The following is a 21,753-nucleotide window of genomic DNA, read 5'->3' on the forward strand; positions in this document are numbered from 1 at the left end:
GGTTGACTCAGAGTCAATCAATTTTATTCCTAAATACAAAAGCAATTTCTTACGCAGCGGCAATCCAAAGTTACCCAATAAATCAGTAAATTGCATTCATAAATGAAAAGCATAAAATTAAACACCTAACGCTACTTCCCACAATGTCTCCGTGGCCTGTAAAAGAAAGGAGGGGCATTTTTTACTTATAATCAAACCCAAAACGAAAAAGGAAGTTAAGAATTGGAAAAAAATTAGTGACAAATGGTGCAGGATAAAAAGAATATAACAAAACCTGACAGACTCCAGCCTAACCTGGATATACTTACGCCAAGAAAAAACTGAAACATCCACCGAATTTTTTTTCAGAGGTGCCAGCAGAGTTTTGGAGGTACCGTCGACAGCGAGGGCAGTCCTCCTCTATGTTGTTGAATCATGGTCCATCAAAGCTGCTCAGGGACGTGTTCTAGAAGTTTTTGCCTACCACCGTTGCCTACATACAATTTTACGCTTCCGGATATCAGATCAGACTTCGAACGACGATATCCGCCAACATTATTTCCGCATCGACAAAATCTTAAGCGTCATCATACTCTGCTGGCTTGGGCACGTTTTGCGTCACCCCAACGAACGGTTCATTAAACAGATACTTCTCGTTTAACTCTTATCAGCATGGCGTAAAAGAAAAGGAGGGCAACTAAAAAATTGGTGGTCACTCATTAGGCAAGATCTGAAGCCTGTTGGAGGTTTCCGTGCATTCAACCATAGATCGGACAAGCGATGGCTAAAGTGCACCGAAGAATTGACACAAGACCGACCTACATGGAAGAACATCATTCAGAAGCTTTGTATACAGGGTGAGGGGGAATGCTTGGTCCTGTTGCAAGTACAAATAAGTCAGTACCGAACACGTTCAAAAAGCTTCAGGCAAGATATTCGAAACAATGTGACGTACAACGAGACATGTGACATTTATCAAGGCCAAACCTCGTTTCCATAGATCTATCCTTGCCTCATTTTACAATGCGATTGCAACCCCTCACATTCTATACTGTACACCTTTTTGGAAAATATTTACTCAAACAGATAAAAATAAAATCCACAGCACTTTTTTCCGCTTTGCAAATTATTTACTCAGACTCCCACCTTGGACCAGTAATACAAAAATAATCAGGATTTACAATAACAGGGATCCACTGAAAGCGGCAGAAGAACAGATTGTTAAATTCAATAATAATCGTCAAACTCATCAGTGGTGGCCCATACTAACCCAGTAGTTTTCATCAGTAATGTGAAGTTTCTTTTCTCCTTATTAGGTTCAGTGTAAGTCTTGTTTTTCTTTCTTTTTCATTATTGCTTCTGTTGAAGCGTCTTTTCGTTTTTCATTTTCTTTATTTTCTTTTATTTTTGCTCCGTCTGTGTTTCTTGTCTAAACTTGACGGGTTTACAATACATTCATTCATTCATTCATTATGGAAACATAAGAGGAATTTTAATATAATTTTGTGTTACGAATATCATAATAAAATTGATCAGACAGTGAGGGAGGAATGTTAAGAGACCTAGGCTATAAGACAAAATATAATTTATTAGCAGCGAAAAAATAAATATTCCAAACTATTCAAACCTCTTCAACCTCCTCACTATACAACCTCTTCCTAACTTAATTACTGAACAAATATAAGTATTTTTACTTCTATAACTTTAATAAATCAAATAATATTAACATTTTGATAACTAAATATCAGTATATGTATATTAAACTGATAATGCACATTCATTTCCATTTTTTTCAGTAAAGTGCAAATTATGTTCTGGCCTTGGGAAGGCATAGGGATTTTGAGCCCAACTTAAGTTAATTTCTGCTCGTTTTGAGTTTGACTCGATTATTTTTTATAATTTCTGTTGGTTGGCGTTTCATTTATTTATCGATGCTGATTTTTGGTAGTTTCGCGCTTGGTAGATTATTTGATTTTATTTTTGCTCATTTTTGGTTTAATGGAGTTTTTTACTTTTCTTTGAAACATTGATTTTGTGGGAAAAGTTTTTTTAATTAATTTCTGTTCGTTTTAATTGACATAGTCTTTTCAGGCAAAAGGAAAATGATACTTTAAATATTTTCCTTTTTTTAAGACTTCAGCAATTTTTAACAACACACACCCTTTTGAAAATCTGGACACAAATAGTAGTGTTTAATTTAGTTTCATACCTCCTCTAGTTGACCTGAAATGGCAAACTTGATACCATTCGCAAATAAAATCTGTTTACTTTCTTTGATAGCTTGGATACACTTTTGGTTAAATTTTAAGAGCAGAAGTAGCCCCGAAAGTTTGAACATAATACCCTCAGTCGTTCTTGAGATACTGCTGAGATGCCTTATTGAGAATAAGCATTAACACAGTCCATTTTGATTTAATCGTAAGGCAACATTTAATTTTTAAACATAATAACAAATTGGGAGGGTGGGGGTGGGAGGGGGATTAGTTGCCTTCCAATCACTTTCAACTCTTAAAAAGAACATCAGCCCTTTCTATTTTCAATTAAATGAGCCCTTTTTGAAGTTTCCGCGACAGATTTCTCGATACGAACTGCCCTGGTCTAAAAAAAAAAAAAAAAAAAAAAAAAAAAAAAAAAAAAAAAAAAAAAAATTCACACATCAATCTTTAGTATAAAAATGTCCAGCCTTGCAATCACTTTCTACTATTAAAAAGGGCACTACCCCTTTCAATTTCCAATCGAATGAGCCCTTTTTGAGTTTCTACGACAATACTTACTATAAACACCTTATATGCCCCCCAGGGCATAAATTACAACTCTTTCCCTGAGGGCTGTGAGGGGGTTGTCATGCTCAAAGGCCTAATTTCCAGAACTTTCAACTTACCCTCTTTAGACCTTACGTTAAACAAAATGTCTACCTCAAAATTTTGATTGGAAGTGTTTTGGGAAAGGGAGGGCATGAGAGGGGGGTTTGTTTCCCTCCAATAACTTTCAACTATTAAAAAAGACATTAGCCCTTTCAATTTCCATTCGAATGAGCCCTTTTAAAGTTTCTAAGATGTAACTTTCTACAAAAACCTTATAAGCCCTTGGGGCATAAATTACAACCCTTGCCCTGAGGGCTGGGGGGGGGGGTCATCCTCAAGGACCTAATTTCCAGAGATTTCAACTAGGTTGAACAAAATGGCTATCTCTAGATTTTTATTGGATGTGTTTGGGGGAATGGTGGGCGTAAGAGGGGGATTAGTTACCCTCCAATCACTTTCGACCATTAAAAAGGACACTAGCCTTCTTGATTCTCAATTGAATGAGCCCCTTTTGAGGTTTTTACGACAACGGTATCTATAAAAATTTATATGTCCCCAGGGCATAACTTACAACCTTTGCCCTGGGGGCTCTGGGGAGTTTGTCATCCTCAAATACATAATTTCCAGAACTTTCAACTACGTTGAACAAATGGCTATCTCTAAACTTTTATTGAATGTGTTTGGTGAACTGGTGGGCGTGAGAAAGGGGGTAATTACTCTCCATTCACTTTCAACTATTAAAAGGGGCACTAACCCTTTCAATTTCCAATCAAATGAACCCTTTTTTAAATTTCTACTACAACTTTCTACATAAACCTTATATGCCCCCAGGGCATAACTTACAACCCTTGCACTGAGGGCTCTGAGGGGGTTATCATCCTAAGAGACTTTACGTGTTATAATCTTTATTCGTTCCCTTTATCACACTGCAATAACATGGGTATCGTCAATTTAAGCACAAAAAAAAAAACACAACAAGACACAGGACCAAAAAAATACACATGGTTAACCGTCAATTCTATTTAATGACACACTTTTTGTAAGATCTGAATTAGTAGGGCACACAGGACTTAATATTTCTTGTTGTAAAGGAGAATAGTGGGCATCCAAGCAGTTTTTTCCCTATTTTAGAATTGCTAACATTGTTCTGTACGCATGGGTCTCTGAAGTAAATTGAGGAAGTATATCTCGGTGTGTTTAGGACTTCAGAATGTCAGCTCCAAACTTCATCAGCATTTCATGCCTCCTTTCCTCCAGGGTTGGGAGCTTGAGTTGGCCCAAGCTTTGTTCATAGTTTTTATAATTCTGCCCAAGAATTATTTTGCAGGCTCTCTTCTGAATAGTTTCCAATTCGTTTCTGTGCTTCTCTGTAAGTAACGAGTGCCAGGCAGGAAAGCCGTACATCATTACGGGCATTCCATATGTTTTATAGAACGAAAGAAGGAGTTGCTCTGTCATTCCAAACCTTCTTAGATTTACAAAGGATTTTTAGAAAACCAGCTGCCTTTGCTTTGATCTGGCTGATGTGATCTCCAAACGAGAGATCATCACTTAATGTGATACCAAGTATGTTTAATGAATTTTTTGTTTGGAGAGGTGCAGATTCATTTGTGCTCTTCTTCTTTCTCAGGAAGTTGAGATGTATTACACAGATTTTCTAGAGGCTTATCTGGAGCTTCATTTGATCAGCTTGATGTTGAATCCCTGCAACAAGGGGTATGAGCTGATTGGGAGTTTTTGACAGGAAGTGCAGCAGGCTAAGTGAATGATCATCTGCAAATCAATACCTTTGTTTTTGTTACCTCATCAGTTAGTTGATGACTATAACAAATAATATTGGACGTAATTTGCTTCCTTGGGAAGGTACACACATGATGTCTTGGAAGTTGGATGTTTCCCCGTTTTCGAGTTGTATGCACTGTTGATGACCACAAAGGAAACTTGCAATGGTAAATAAGAGAAGCTGCAAGACTTCCAGGGCAAGGGCTTTATTGATTACAGTCTCATGATCAAGCAGATCAAAAGCTTTCACGAAATCAGAAATAAACATTGTAGCAAGGGCTTCATTATTTTTTACTTGCTCTAGTAGATAATGAAGTAATCAGTCCAGATAATGAGTTGCACTGTATCCTTAACAAAAACCGAACTGCATACGATCGATTTAGTGTTCTATTTCTGCTAGTAGCCAGTGTAAAATAAAATCTTCGAAGACTTTTGAAATGATGGGCGTCTTTGAGATTGGCCTGAGATCGGATGGTGATCTTTTCAAGGTAATTGCTGTCATAAATGCTTTTTTGAATTTATATAAGACCATGTATCCTAGTGTGCACTGGCTACACACCATTGATAATGATGTAGCCAGTAAGGGGGAACTTGCATGTCACAGGCTTACATGAATTTGAACAGAGTCTAAGACAATCCTAATTTTTATGTTCTTAAGTTTGTTTTGGACCTGGAACGCTGTAATGATAGGAAGGGTTTCGATTGGACCATTTTGTGGTATAGTCTTGAGGGGAGGCTGTTGGCGACAAATATTTGAAAAGTATGCATTAATTGCTTCTGCGGTTACATTCTCTCCTTGCTGGTCCGTCAGGATGGATTTAGACTTCTGCTGTCCCATTAGTTTCCGTACAGTTGTATGGAACTTAACAAAAATTTGGTGTCCATACTACTAAGCTTGCTTTAGTAGTCTAACTACTATGTTTCTCTTCCGTTGATATTCGTCAGAGTGTGGCTTTGTCTCATAAAGCATGTCTCGATCTGCCATTGCTGCTTTAATTGTCTGAGTAACCCATGGTTTATTCTGTGCCCTAATTGTAACTTACTTTTCAGGGAAGAAACGTTCGTACTCTCGAATTGTTTGTTCATAGAAGAATTCAGTCATGTTGTTTGCGTCTTTGTTTTCGAAAAGGCGGAACCAGCATACTGAGTTGAGCCATTCTCTGTAGCCAATTATACCTTCTTCTGTAAGTGGACGGTAGGTGAACTGGGTTGGTTTAGTAGGTTTCTTTGTTGACTTTGGCGGTAATAAAACTGTTGCATGGTCACTGGTTGAGAGTGGTGCTTCCGCCAAAGAATCTAAGTAGAAATCACCAAGTGTAGTGAAGATCAAGCCAAGGGTGTTTTCTCCCCGTGTTTTCACTTTAACTATTTGATGCAGGGCTGTAGTTCTTTCGAACCAGTTTGCCTTGAGGTCGTTGAAGTCCCCACAAAAAAAGATTCCTGCATATGGATATTTTGTTCTGATGAAGCCGCAACTTTGTTGGAGGCATTCCAAAAATTGTCGCCGATATGATCCTCTTGGTGGGAAATGTTCCGTGGCAAATATCAATGACGACACTTGCCAAGGTAGGCCTTTTGGTCGCGCTCATAGCCACGAAACTTCGATGACATGGTTCTTTGGTACTGCGACATCTAGAATCCTATGAGGCACGTTTTCTTTGCAGTAGAAACCGCCATCACCACCATGCGTCTTGGGTTCTCCCAATGCACTGCAGCGTGGAGAAATGTAACAGGAATACCCATCAATCATGGCTTAATTTCCAGATTTTTCAACTACGTTGAACAGAATGGATGTCTCAAAATTTTGATTGGATATATTTTGGGAAATGGTGGGCGTGATAGGGGGGTTAGTTACCCTTCAATCACTTTCAACTGAAAAGGGCACTAGCCCTTTCAATTCCAATTGAATGAGCCCTTTTTGAAGTTTCTACAACATTGCTTTCTATAAAACCCTTATATGCCCCCAGGGCATAACTTACAACCCTTGTCCTGAGGGCTGTGGGGGGGGGATAGGTTGTCATCCTGAAGGGCCTAATTTCTAAAACTGTCAACTGCGGTGATTAAAAGGGCTACCTAAAAACTTTGATCGAATGTGTTTGGGGAAAAAGGTGGGCTTGAGAGGTGGATTAGTTCCCTTCAAATCACTTTCGACTATTAAAGAGGAAAATAGCCCTTTGAATTTCCAATCGAATGAGCCTTTTTACAAGTCTCTAAAACACAAATTTCTATGAAAACCTTATATGCCCCCCAAGGCATAACTTCTAACCCTAGCCCTGAAGACTGTGGGGGGAGTGACCTGCTCACAGGTATAATTACCTGAACTTTCAATTACGTTGAACAAAATGGCTATCTCAAAATTTTCATTGCATGTGTTTCGGGAAATGGTGGGCGTGGAAGGGGTGTTAGTTGCCTTCCGGTCACTTTCTACTATTAAAAAGGGCAAAAGCCACTCCAATTTCCAATTGAATGAGCCCTTTTAGAAGTTTCTACGACAACTTCTTCGATACAAAGTGTCATTGTGCATTGTGCCAACATCGTTCTTATATGTCCCCTGGGCAATATTTACAATTCTGACCAAGAAACTTGTGGGGGAACGGCCTCCGCAGAAATACAATTTCTATCTAAAAATTGCCTATTTTTAACACAACAGTTGTATTAAACCGTTGAGTGACTTTCTGTGGGGAAACGGTGGATCTAGACGAAGTACCATTTACATCCTAACGACATTTGCCTATTAAAAAGGGCACAAGCCGATTCAATTGCCAATCGAATGAGCCCTTTTCCAAGTTTCTACGACAACTCTTTCGATACGAAGTGCCCTATTATGGAAAAAGAAAACAAAAAAATAAATATCACATTGTGCCAACATCGTTCTTTACTTAGGCAGCGCTAATGCGCTGCCTATGAAAAAGAAGAGATAGTAGATTTCAACAGCAAAAGCAAATAATTTCTAGAGCATATTATTGCTGGATCTTTAGCCAGAGATTCCAGAATTAGAAGCTTGAGGATTTAAGAGGAAATTTCTTCGTTGAAGAAAATAATTGAAATCTTCGTATGCCGAGATGAACCATGGATTTCTCTATTAGTTCGAGAAAGCAATTTTATAACCGCGGGGAGATGGATCCAGGGGGCTGGCGGGGGGGGGGCTGAAGGGACGAGAAATTAATTTTCTTTTATCAGCCCAACCCACGGCAAGATGTTTTCACTACAAGGATGAGCTTAACGAATGTCTAAGGATCTAGGTTCAAAGCCAAGATGAGTGACATTCCTGATCGTTATAACCCCGTAAATAGAAACCCTCAGCCATACCAGTTTCAACGAAGAAAGACAGAGAGGAAAGAAATCAATGTCAATTTGGGATGCGACTGCAACAGTTGGATTGCAATTTAAAGAAAATAGCAACAGTTTTCCTTGTAAGCTATATCAAAGAGTGTGTGGAAACAGATAAAAGAGTAATCTTTGGAGCGTCAACATGGCTTAAGCAGAGCTTATAATCTACTCGCACCGGTGAATTTCCATTTATAGTAAATAGCAACAGTTTCCCTTGTAAGCTATATCAAAGCGTGTGTGGAAACAAACAAAAGAGTGATCACTGGAACTTTAACATGGCTTTAGCAGAGCTTATAATCTACTGGCATGAGTGGCTTGCCATAGAGTAGATTAATTTAAAAAAATTCCACAAAACAAGTTTTTTAAAGAAAAGTAAAGAGCTCCATTAAACCAAAAATGAGCAGAAATAAAGTCAAATAATTTTCCCAGTCTAAACCTACCACAAACCACCATCAATAAACAAATGAAACCCATTTGAATAGAAATTAAAATAATTAGCCGAGTCAAACTCAAAACGAGCAGAAATTAACATGAGTAGGGTTGATACCCGCCATACATTCTCAAGACCAGAGCGTAATTTGTACTTTACTTAAAAAAAATACATTTTAAATGTTTTCACTTTTTTAACTTTAATAAATCAAAAATTATTAAGATTTGAAAGAATAAATATCAGAATACGCAAATTAAACTGACAATGCACATTCAATAGTGTTTTTTTTTTAGTAAAGTGCAAATTACGTTTTAGTTTTGAAAAGGCATGACCCTTGCCCCGGTGACTATGGGGGTAAAGTCAACCCCGGAGGTTTAGTCATTTGACCTTTAGACTATTCCAAACAAAATGGCAATTGGACGCATTTGGCTATGGCTATTTTGAAAGGACAAAATTTCAGGAAAATAGGGAGTGGAGGAGGGCTGGTTGCCTTCCGATCACTTTTGACATTTAAAAAGGGGGCACTAGGACTTTCAATTTCCAATCTAATAAGCCCCCTTTGAAATTTATACAGCCACCTCTTCCATAATGTACTTCTGGATAAAAAAATAATTAAGATGAAACATAGTACATCAAAGCCTTCTGGCCCTATAGCCAAAGCTATAGCATTGCCCATTGATTTCTATCACTTAAAACCTTCTAACACAAAACCTTTATTTTCTTCTACTAAAGTTCGAAGCGATTTTTCCTCAGCAGTTCTAGCTACTTCTCTAACCTCCCATCTCTTTCAGTTTCCTCCCTTAGAAATTGCCTATTACTTCGTAAAGCATTATAAATAAAATCATTCAATTCATCTTCTTCATTGACTAATTCTATGCTCTCCAAGTTGAAATCCAACTGTTCTTCGGAAGCTTCTCTCAGATTCTCAACCTAGAGTCTACCAAGGTCATAAATACTTAATAGATGGCTACCCTTCTTAATTTCAGCTCCGAACTGAGTCTAGATTCAAGGGATGGCTAGCTTTAATTTTAGAATGAACACCAGCACTCCCATATACTTTTACGTATGGATCCAGACAGTCTTTAATTACAATAGCATAAACTATAAGGTTAGCTGTCTTACCATAATGTGAGATTCCTGTTAATTTATGGGTTTTTTGACGACGAAAAAAAATCTAGACTATTGGTTATTCCTACAATATTGTACCTAAAGAACTGTGACAGTCTTTTACCATTAATATTTCCTTCACTCTACCAGATTTTCTTAAGTTGGGGAAATTAAGGAATCTTGCCAATCCACCCAACCACAACGATGTCTATTTATTTCTATTAATTCCTATTTATTCCTAATAATTTAAAAAAAACTTTCCGAAAAAGAAGTTTTCTTAAGAAAAGTAAATGCCATATTAAACTTGAGATCGGAAGAAATAGAAAGCTACAATAACTCGAACTCAAATTACTGTTAAAGAGTAAATTAGGCCCAAAACGAACAGAAAATAAATAGGAAATCATAGAAATGAAATATGTATAACAGGTACTAATATAAATAAATAAATACATCTCAGAACGAATAAAGCGTAAGTTGCGAACACGAGCCAAGCTTACAACGAACAAAAATTCGTGGCTATTAAGGCATAAATGAAACCCAAAACGAACAGAAGTTAAATAAACAATCATAGCATACAAAAAAACAGTACCTACTAATATAAATGAGTAAATAAATCGTTAAACGAGCGAAACCTAAATTGAATGTACAAATCCAGCTTGAAACGAACAAAATTCTGTACAAAGAAGAGTTTGGGTTTTGTCTCCTTATTTCACTATAAAAGTTTAAAACCTACTGCGTCATTGGCGCTTTAATGAAAACTATGTGTCTTGAACAGTCTTGAAAACTAAAAATAAAATCAAACTGAATGTTTGCTATTATATGTTGAAAGATCATAAGTTCAAGATTTTATTTCACTGTAATTTTGTTTTCATTTTCAACGCTGCAATAGCTGGAAAATAAAATATTTGTCACATAACTCGTTTTCAGTGAGGCACCAATGGCATAGAAGGCTCTAGGCTTTTGTAGCAAGGGAAAAGTGTATTATTCAAATTCTTGTCTGTAGTAGAGCTATATTTCTTTTGAATATTCTTGGAAAGAATTATTAAAGTTATGCTAACTATATGATATACAATGACATTAATAGCTGGAAAGTCATCATCTCAAATTAAAATTTTACTGTCATTTCTATGTTTATTTTCAATGTTGTAGTAAGTACAAAAGAAAATATTTGCAATATAATTCGTTTTCAGAGAAGCGCCAATCGAACTTTCATTCAGTAAAATAGAACATTCAGTTTCCAATCAAATGAGCCCTCTCTGAATTTTATACAAGCATCCCTTCCATAAGAACCTTATATGCCCCCCAGGGTATAACTTACAACGCCTGCCCCTGCACTCTGGGGGGTTGTGTCGACACCGAAGTTTTCGTTATCTGACCTTTGAACTATTTTTAACAAAATGGCTATATCAGAATTTTTATCTGATGCATTTGGGGGAAAAAGCACGTGGGAGGGGGGGGGGGGCTAGTTGCCCTCCAATATCTTTTGACTCTGAAAAAATGAACTAAAATTTTTAATTTTCAATCAAAGGAACCCTCTCTAAAGTTTATACGAGCATCCCTTCAATAAAAACCATATTTGCCCCCAGGGTATAACTTACGACGCCTGCCCCGGGGCCCTGGGCGGTTGTGTCGACACCGGAGTTTTTGTTATATAATCTTTGAACTACTTTTAACAAAATGGCCATCTCAAAATTTTTATCGGATGTATTTGGGGGAAAAGGGTGTAGAGGGGGAGGGGACAGTTTTTCTCCGATCACCTTTGACTCTGAAAACGTGAACTAGAACCTTTAATTTCCAATCAAATGAGCTCTCTCTGAAGTTTATACGAGCATCCTTTCCATAAAAACCGCATTTGCCCCCAGGGCATAACTTACGACGGCTGTCCCTGGGCGGTTGTGTCGACACCGGAGTTTTTGTTATATGATCTTTGAACTACTTTTCACAAAATGGCTATCTCAAAATTTTTATCGGATGTATTTGGGGAAAAAAGGGCGTAGCGGGGGGGGGACAGTTTCCCTCCGATCACTTTTGACTCTGAAAAAGTGAACTAGAGCCTCATCAGTTCAAAATATAATTTTACTGCCATTTCTATGTTTATTTTCAATGTAGTAATAAGTACAAAAGAAAATATTTGTAATATAATTCGTTTTCAGTGAAGCGCCAATCGAACTTTCATTCAGTAAAATAGAACTTTCAATTTCCAATCAAATGAGCCCTCTCTGAATTTTATACAAGCATCCCTTCTACAAGAACCATATTGGTCCCCAAAGCACAACTGAAAACGCCTGCCCTCGGGCCCTGGAGGTTGTGTCGACCCCGAAGTTTTTGTTATATGATCTTTGAACTAATTTTAACAAAATGGCTTATTCAAAATTTTTATCGGATGTATTTGGGGAAAAAAGAGCGTGAGGGGGGTCTGGTTGCCCTCCGATCACTTTTGACTCTTAAAAAGGGCATTAAAACCCTCGATTTACAATCGAATGAGCCCCTTTGAGGTTTATGCGACGATTCTTTCCATATGAAGTGCCTCTGGGAATGAAAAAAAATAAATAATAATAATGATACATTGGAGCCGTATGGCCTTTACTACAGGCATCGCTATAGCGTTGTCTCTGATAACTGCATGTAAAATTCATCTGAGTTCCACCTGAGTCAACCTTAGTCGTTTTTTACATGGAACATACCACTGTTACTGATACTTTGCTCTTTTTGGTCATGAAGTGAACAACTAGATTTCTATCATTTATACCGTCCAAAACCAAAACAGTGTTTGGAGCTTACTTATGTTTCTTGACATCTACTCCCTGTCTATATACCGCATCTTTCCTAGCTGAAAGAATCAATTCAATATTCATTATTTTTTTACTATCCTAACCAGGGAAATCGGTTTCGAAAACTCCTAACAAGTATAGCTCAAAACTGATGAATTTGCAAGTCAAAATACTAGCGTAATAGCTGTCTCCCATGGGTTTAACATCCTGCTCACACTTTTGGCACAATTTAAATCGTTATGATGTTTACCATCTAAAAAAAACAGTGGATCTTCTCGGTGTATGTCAAGGACTAATACTCGTCAAGCATAAGGAAAGCACTAAAGCCAACTTAAAACCAAATACCAAAAAGTTTCTAGGAACTCAGTTGAAGATAAGTTTTGTATCAACCTGGGGCAACTGGGCAGAGACAAGTCGACGCACTTTACATACAATCTCAAGCTTATTAAATTGCAATTTTTCATACCATTTATGAATGTAGATAGTGCACACCGAAAAGGCAACCCATAGCAAATAAAATAGCTAGGAAAAGGATAAAAATAGCCCCAAAACACATGCCTAAACAAAATAAGAAAACAGAAAAACTGCGTATTATCACAAAACCGGTGCAATACTATGTCATCTACTATACTATAACTTACTCAAGGTTGTTGTCAAGAACAGTTCTGTTTCCAGTTACGATTCTGGTCAGATAGCCTTACTGGAGGTCCATCCTAACAAAAATCCGAGGCCACGAAGGCAGGGCTTCCCTTCCGGGTATAAGGATAAAGGAAGGCGTTTTCTGACAGAGTAGAGGCCCAAAATAATCTCACAGCACCTCGTGTGCTCCCGCCTTTTATACCCGTTAATAGACACGGAAGTTAGTAGAGAGGTAGGACTTAGAGGTTGATACAGAGGTAGGTATAGAGGGTGATAAAGGGTAAACCTCATGGTAAAATACATAGTTTAAGGTAAAGATAAAACAGTCATGGGAGGAAGACGAAGACACACTAAAGGACTCTTTGGAGTATATTGTTTTACTTTTAACTAAAGTGTGACATAAACTCATTGGCATTCGTCGCAATAAAATGATTTTCATAGAAGAAAAAAATTGTGAGCTATTTTTGCTTTTCTAAAAATACATTTATAGAGATACGTCCTTTTGATACCCGACTGACGATATGTTGACTACTCTATTTAATTTTGGATCCATACCTGTATCTGACACGGTTGATACAGATGCTGCCATGCATATAGGGTCGGAGGTTTGAGACCCTGTCCCTTTCGCTCTTGTGCTTAATAAATCTCGAAATTTTACAATTTCTTATAATGTCTAATATTTTTCATACCATTTACTAGTTGGTAAATCAAACGGTATATCTGTTTCTTGACTTTTCCTAAGTGTGACATAAACTCATTGGCATTCGTCGCAATAAAAAGATTTTCATTGAAAATAGAATCGTCATTCTGCCCAAAGAGTACAGTTTATTGATAATAGTGGAAACTCCTGCTAGTGCCAATAAGTTCACCAACGCCATCTAGACTCTGGCGAAATTATAGGGCTAGGACTAGTGTATGTCTCTTAAACAGTAGATTAGTCCACCCTAAACAGCCAAATACTTGAAATTTTTAAGCAGTTTGAAATGCTGGTGAAAGTAAAGAGCCAAAAACCATTTAACTAGTAGGCCTACCAGTTTCAACCTAGGCCTACTTTCTGTAGCCTAGATAGGCTAATTGAGTTAAATTAGTTCTTGAAAAACAAATCAATACGGGTAATTTATTACTTACACAGAGACTTCACCTTTAAATGATATAAACATACAGATTAGGCTAGGCCTATATCACTATCATATCAATTATCCAGTTCTTGTTGAATTTTTTTTACTTATTTAGACACTTTTAATGCTTTCTCTAGTCACTACGCTGCGTTTGGCAAGTTTCCAGTTCCTATCTTTGCATGTTAAATCGCGGAAAATCCGATTCTTATCAGTTACCCATTCTCATTGATTCTGCCTATAAGTCTATTTTTCTAACTATAATGTGACTGCCACAAACTTGAACATTCTGCAAATACTTCGATCTTATTTACCTCTAAAAGTTCTCTTCGCTCTTCATTAGCAACTCTGTATGCATCTGAGTCTTTGTAATTTTGAAATTCATTTTCTACCCCTTTCATGGGTATCCAAGACTAGAATGAGAAGAAAACAAGAAAAGTCGAAATTGAAATACAAATAGGAAATTCCTAATTAAGTTTAATAGTCAAAAATACCATGACAGTAACAAATTTTAAGAGTTTGAACAAAATAATCTACGTGAATATTCTTCTAGCATTACTATATGATATTATTGAGGTCTCCCAGCAAGACTATTATATCTCAAAACTTCAAGAATTCAGCTTTGACTATTTGTCTTTTATATAGACAATTTATGCCATGTAAGGGCCGATGGGCAGTAGGAATTGTGTCAATTGAGTTCTGATCAGAAAATATACGTGTTTCACAGATATAGTTGAAACATCTTGGGACTAATAACATCAAAATCGTCCAATCATGGATGGTTCATAAAGAATAATCTACTTTTAGTAAAATTGGCCTTTCGCTTAATACGTGATTATCCAAATTCCAATGTTTCTTTCTCTTATAAACCTCTTAGTTCTCAAAATTTCTCTTTCCCTAATGTTTATGCTTTTCACTGGATTGATATTACCCTTAAAAACATCCAAACACTTCAGGAGCGTGCTTTGCACAATACCAAGGTGAAAATTCAGAAGAAATGAATCATGCTAAGAGCACTTTTCTCCTAATGATTTTGTTTGGATTAATTACGTTGTTTGTCAGTTCTAGCTCATATTACTTAACGTAATTATGTTAAAACTGCTTTACTGATGATTTTAATTTTAGTTTCTCGGTTTTACTTTGTTCTGCTTTTTTGCTTTATTAGAATTTTACTTTTGTTTTACTACTAAATTTTACTTTTTAGAATTTTTACTACTGTTTTATTTTAGGAAAGTTGAATTTTTTTTATTCTACTTTTTGTTTTATTAGAATTTTACTTTTGGTTTACTACTAAATTTTACTTTTTAGAATTTTTACTACTTTTTTATTTTAGAAAAGTTGACTTTTATTTTTTTCTACTTTTTTGTTTTATTAGAATTTTGCTTTTGTTTTACTACTAAATTTTACTTTTTTGAATTTATACTGCTTTTTTATTTCAGGAAAGTTGAATTTTATTTTATACTATTTTTTTGTTTTATTAGAATTTTACTTTTGTTTTACAACTAAATTTAACTTTTTAGAATGTTTACTACTTGTTTATCTTAGAAAATTTGGATTTTATTTTATTCTACTTTTTTGTTTTATTAGTATTTTACTTCTATTTTACGACAAAATTTTACTTTTTAGGATTTTTACTACTTTTTTTTATTTTAGAAAAGTTGAATTTTACTTTATTCTACTTTTTTGTTTTATTGGAGTTTTACTTTTGTTTTACAACTAAATTTTACTTTATAGAATTTTTACTACTTTTTTTATTTTAGAAAAGTTGAGTTTTGTTTTATCCTGCTTTTTTGTTTTATTAAAATTTCACTTTTGTTTTACACTACTTAATTTTACTTTTTATTTGAGTTTTACTCCTTTTTTATTTTAAAAAAGTTGAGTTTTATTTTATTCTACTGTTCTGTTTTATTAGAATTTCACTTTTGTTTTACAACTAAATTTTACTTTTTAAAATTTTTATTTTAGAAAAATTGGATTTTATATTATTCTTTGACTTTTTTCTACTTTTTTGTTTCATTAGAATTTTACTTTTGTTTTACTTTTGCAACTAACAGCACATATCACTAAGCTAATTTGATTTATTCAAAGACTACCAATTAGTCTAGTAACGTGCAGAAAATTGGATTATGCTGATAGTACTGAAGGGGCCAAAGGCAGAATGGTGCCAGACGGTACCAAACGGAAGGACAATGGTACAACACACGAAGAATGTATCTTATGGTGACTAAATCAGAACTTTGAAGCTTTTTTGTTCACATTAGCCAAAATCAATAGCTCTTAATCATACATTTAAATAATTCAGGACATGAATATGCAAGTAGCGAGGCTTCCAAATCAGCTATTATACAAAAGGAAGAACACACTCATTTAAAATATGTCCATCTATGTGGTCAACAATAATTGGCAAGTATATTCTGAAAATCCTGGAATAAACTGTTATAGAAACAATAGCCACTACCAGACTTGAGCAGTAAAACTCAATTACTTAGAAAACAAAATTACAATAATCAGTACAGTTACCGACATAAGACCAATAAAATGCTCTGAATTTCCCAAAATTATACGTTTTTTGCTCATTTGTTTGTTTTGACTAAAGTGTCTCTCTAGATTCTCGCGAAAAAGTACATGCTTACTGATTTTTTTTATCATAATAAATCAAGGATTTCTTTCCTGCACAGCAGTTCTTTTCTCCCTTCTTTTCTTTTATTCCTTGTTTTCTAAGTTTTTGTTTTTATTGTTTTTTTTTTAATTAAATTAATTTTGCTATTATTATTATTATTATTATGACGAGAAGTTTTGTTTTGTGTATGTCCCAGTATTTACAGACCCAACCTTACGAGCTCTGCTCTCAGTTGGGGGTTAATGTGTTTTTGTATTTTTATGTATATTAAATAAATAAATAAATAAGGATTAAAGACAGATTACTGCTTTTATTACAAGTGAAAGCTAAATCGGAGTAACTAAATGATTCTCCAAAGATTTGGTAAAATAACCAATGAAATTAATATGGCCTTCGATATTCAATGTTCAACTCTATATCAAACCTAAGAAGAGAGGGGGTGAAGAGGGGGAATTTTGAAAAACTAATATAGATTAAGGAGATGCGCTACCTCAAGAGTTCTCTCCTCTGGATCTTCTGCAACTTCATCCAACTTGTCACAAATCTTCTTCAGTCTGTTGAAAAGTGTACGGATTGTTTTCATCTGTTCTAGAATTTTCATTTTCTTTTCGTTGTTTGCGGCTACTACAGCACCAAAATTATTGGGTGGCTGGAACGGTAACAGAAAATAAGGTAAGGGCGAAAACTGTAACAGTAAGGTAAGGGCGAAAACAGCACCAAAACTATTGGGTGGCTGGAACGGTAACAGCAGATAAGATAAGGGCGAAAACAGTAACAGTAAGGTAAGGGCGAAAACAGCACCAAAATTATTGGGTGGTTGGAACGGTAACAGCAAATAAGGTAAGGGCGAAAACAGTAATAGGCTTGTGAAGATTGATTGGACTATTTAAGACTAGAGAGCGAATCTACCGAGACATGACAAATGATGGGACAAAGAGTGGCTGAAGATTACCAAAGAATCTGCAGCCAAAAGGTCAAAGGGGTCACTGTAATTAATACTACGTTCCTTTGGCACCGGGTGGGCCAGTTCTTCGTCGAATTACCACCAAAACAAAATTAAGGAGAAATATAATATTAGTAAAGGATATAATTTAGAACTAAATACCAGGAACTCTACAGGCTTACCAGTTTTCCCAAAATCTCACGGAAAGAGGAGACAAAAGATCGCAGGAAACAATTCAACACTAGATATAATGTAGGTTATTTTTTTCAACTACCTCGGCAATAAGCCTATTTCCATATTTCACGATAGATATAAATCTATCGTGAAATATATTGTGGATTTGACGGGTGATTTAATGTCCTTGGTAAAAGCCCGTCAAACAGCGTATGTTATAGACAGATAAATCTATCGTGAAATATATTGTGGATTTGATGGGCTTCTGCAGCTACACCCATTTCTGGGCCAATCAGAGATGTTTCTACTAACGGCCACTACCGTTACAAATTGTGTAATTGTATTCAACACTAGATATGACACAGGTTATTTTGTTCAATTACCTAGGCAAGGAGCGGATCCAAATGGAACAAAGTGCTAAACAGCTTAGTAACAATCCCCTTAACCTGTAACTTATAAAGCAACAAAACAATTTAGTAACAAATTGTGTAACTCTCTTGTCCATTTTTTCCCCAAATCAATTGTCATAGCAACGTCTTTCTATTGTAATATATTTCCAATATCTACGTTATAATTCACTTTAGGACATGGAACTTGCCATATTAAGATTTCGTTTAAGATTACAAGATCTTTTAGGTTTTTCTAAATAAAAAAAAAGCCCTTAGACTATCATTGGAAGGCCAAATGCTCCCTTTCATTTACTTACCTCCTTCCTCTAGAGAGAAGAAGGTAAGTAAAGGAGGAGTACACTATGAATACGCTTTTTTTGGCTTATTCAACCCCATACCTACATAAACGTCTTCTGATCTCCATAAAGAACAGAACTGTGTATACCTGCGACTGTAATGTTCATAAATGAAACAGAAGCTACAAAACTTGCGCAGTCTACCTTAGAAATGTCTTAGATTTACCCATGTTTTTAAATAGAAAAGATTAACTATCAGACCTGAAGTTTCCCTCTTGACAGAAACATGAGCACAGACTGCCCCAAACTTTGTTGTGGGCACACGTTCAAGAATACAACTATAGTAGGCAAATAATATAGGCAATATAAGAGGTTAATAGAAAGAATCATACATAACTGTAAGTAGGTTATTTTAATCGTTTGAGTTATCTGGGAGTTCAACACAGGAGCGGATCCAGGATTTTTTTTAGGGGGGGGGGCAAAATAGGTTGATCCGATAAACGTTCATTAAGGGCAATTTTAATTAACGCAAACTTGCGTTAATTAATTAAATTACACTACTTTAGACTACGTTAGGGGGCACGCGCCCCCTCCCCCCCCCCCCCGGATCCACCACGGGTTCAACAAGAAATTCGGATTTATGCGAAAGTTTTTTCCCATTGGAGGTGTGCAAGACTCCACAATCCTTTTGTTCAAGTATGTATTAAGATAGGTATAAAAAGTTATTCTTTCTGTCACAAAAGAAACAATATTTTCAAAATGTTAGAACTCTGTTTTCAAATTCACTTTATAGAATAGCCTTTGTTATTGTTATTGTAAATGTTTCAAAAGCTCCCGAGTTTTTTGAACAAAAGAAAAAACGGATTACTTCAAAAAGATATGAGGAATCGACATACTGAACATGACTTTCAAAATCTTATCCCCTATGATAAAAACAGATTTACAATTATTATAGTATCACTTGCTGGAACATTTAAGGAGTTGTGTCTAAACAAAAGTATAGAATAGTTTAGAAAAGTTTAAAAGCATTGAAAAAACGAAGTAATTGAACCTCAAAAACAAGAAATGAAGAACCCAATTCCAGGGTGTACAATAGACAAGAATGTGCGAGCACGGGCGTCAGTAGGACTGAATTTACTCAGAGGCGGAGTAGGGTATTATTCCGCTGAAGCTACCTTGTCATAAGTTTATAGCTGGCCCATGAAACTTGTTGACAGCTAAGGAAAATATTGTAGAAAAACAGACCGTTTCCTTCATTATTTGACTAGCTTAAAATTTTCATTTAAAATATATAAATTTAAGTAAATAAATTAAAATATTAATAAAAAATTATAAATAAGAATGATTACTAAGAAATTAAAATTATTTAAAGTTAAATAAACAAAAAGATACAAGTTTTTACAAATTTTCATGTTTGTACATGCTTTAACATCCTCCAGAATGATTATAAGCACCTCGGATTAGAATTTAACGCAGAAAAGTCGGAAATCCTGCTTTTCAATTGGAAATCAATCCCCAATGGTTTTACAATTGCTCTTGGAAATACAAATGTTAAGCCAGTCCAGTTCATTACTTACATTGGCCTTCATATCGGTTCAACTCTAAAAAAAATACCGTCGATTGCTTATCGGCCATCTACAGAAGCAAATTGGTTTTGCATATAGTAAAATTACTTCAAAGAAGTTGAGGTTCAACAGAAAACTTCTAGCTCGTCTATATAATACAATTGCCCTTTCCCTCAGTTCTTGTATTTGAGTCCTGTTTGGAAAATTTTTCACAAGTTTAATAAACGTAAATTTCGATCTGTTTTCTTTAAGTATGCTAAGTTTCTACTTCGTCTCCCACTTTGGTCGTAATAATTACGATATAATGATTTAAATATATTATGTATATGTATTTAAATATATTATTCAAATATAAATATTTAAATAATTTTGTTATTTTGCTTTGAAATATAATAATTACGATATAAATATTTAAATATATTTCAATGCATTATTTAAAGATAAAAATTTAAATCAGCTTTTGATATATAATAATTACGATATATATATATTTAAATATATTATGTATTCAAATATAATATTTAAATATAATATTTAAATAATTTTGTTATTCTGCTTCTGAAACATAATAATTACGATATAAATATTCAAATATATTATATATTTAAATATATTATTTAAATATGAATATTTAAATAATTTCTTTATTCTGCTTTTGTCGTAAACCATCTCTGTTTGGTGCGACCTTTTGTTTTCTTCGTTTTTTTGTTCTTCATTTTCGTGTATGCTCAAAATGATCAGAGACTACACAGCTTTTCACCATTCTCCAGGCCTCCTAGCACCCTCCCCCTTTAAGAAGTGGTCCCCTTTAGCACAAGAAAAGACCCTTATTTTTTTATGTTAATTGCAGAAAAAAGCTTTTGGTTTGTTTTTTTTCGGGGGGGGGGCACAATTCTGACGAGGACATTTCAAGACCATAATTTATACATTAAGATCCAACTTGGCCAGGAACGCAAGATTTAAATTTCAAATTGTTCACGGAAGACAGCTTGTTGGCCCCTGTTTATACTGTTTGTTGGATCTTATTTGGTTTAGACCCCACTTCCAACTAAACCATTATATATTTTTTTGAATTTATTTATTCATATTTATGGTCTCAGTTTTTTCGTGCAAGAGAGCACTTTTGGCAAAAAAAACTTACAGGCGTAAGTTCCAAGCCGTTAAAAAAAAAAAAAAAAAAAAAAAAAAAAAAAAAAAAAAAATTTTTTAACCAGTTTTTGGGGAACTTATATTTGTCTTTATATATTCGAACCCTCTTGGCCAAATAGTTTAAGCACAATAATTCGAGCTGCTTAGAAAAAAACTTTTAGGGACTTTTTCGGTCTCGTTTTTTTTCGTAAGGGGACCATGGCCTCAAACTATTTTTAAGACAATAGGGCTTTTGGTCCCTGGTCCAAGTAACTATCCTCTAAAGTGCCAAGACCAAATTTATGTACGAATGACTGGTGTAGTATATTTCGACCAGCTCATCAAAGTTTAAGTTCACTGATCAGTGTTAAAACAAATATACCTATATTGGTTCAAAAATTCACTGTTTTCCAATGGCAAACGTTTTAATGTGATCGTTAAGAAATGTGCATAAATTAAGCTCTTTTTGTACTTAGGTCTATTGCACTATTGCACAAATATTTAGGTCTATTGCACTGAGATCGAGCGCACAAAAAAAACTGATTGAGCTAACCTGTTGCTCCTACAACGAAATGAGGAGAGAAGGCCTCTTATGGTTGCATGGTTGTGTTAGGAAGCTAATGTCTTTCTTTTTGTTTTACTTTTATTTTGATGGTAAGTGGAACGAACTGAATGTTCTAA

The 21,753-nt window shown here is 35.2% G+C and overlaps 1 protein-coding gene across 2 annotated transcripts in view; it reads right to left on the reverse strand.

Moving 5' to 3' along the window:
* Window positions 1-21,753, reverse strand: part of MED30 (Mediator complex subunit 30) — a 46,700-nt gene that overhangs the window by 15,507 nt on the left and 9,440 nt on the right. For both annotated transcript variants that reach the window (XM_089088703.1, XM_089088704.1), the window contains exons 3-4: window positions 17,068-17,226; window positions 14,272-14,370 (exon numbers count right to left, since the gene is read on the reverse strand). In XM_089088703.1, the coding sequence (XP_088944829.1) occupies window positions 14,272-14,370; window positions 17,068-17,226 (258 nt within the window). The remainder of the gene's footprint in view (window positions 1-14,271; window positions 14,371-17,067; window positions 17,227-21,753) is intronic.

This window comes from Artemia sp. Qi Xiang Cuo, chromosome 5 (genome assembly GCF_049724085.1).
Source record: "Artemia sp. Qi Xiang Cuo chromosome 5, ASM4972408v1, whole genome shotgun sequence".
Lineage (NCBI taxonomy): Eukaryota > Metazoa > Arthropoda > Branchiopoda > Anostraca > Artemiidae > Artemia > Artemia sp. Qi Xiang Cuo.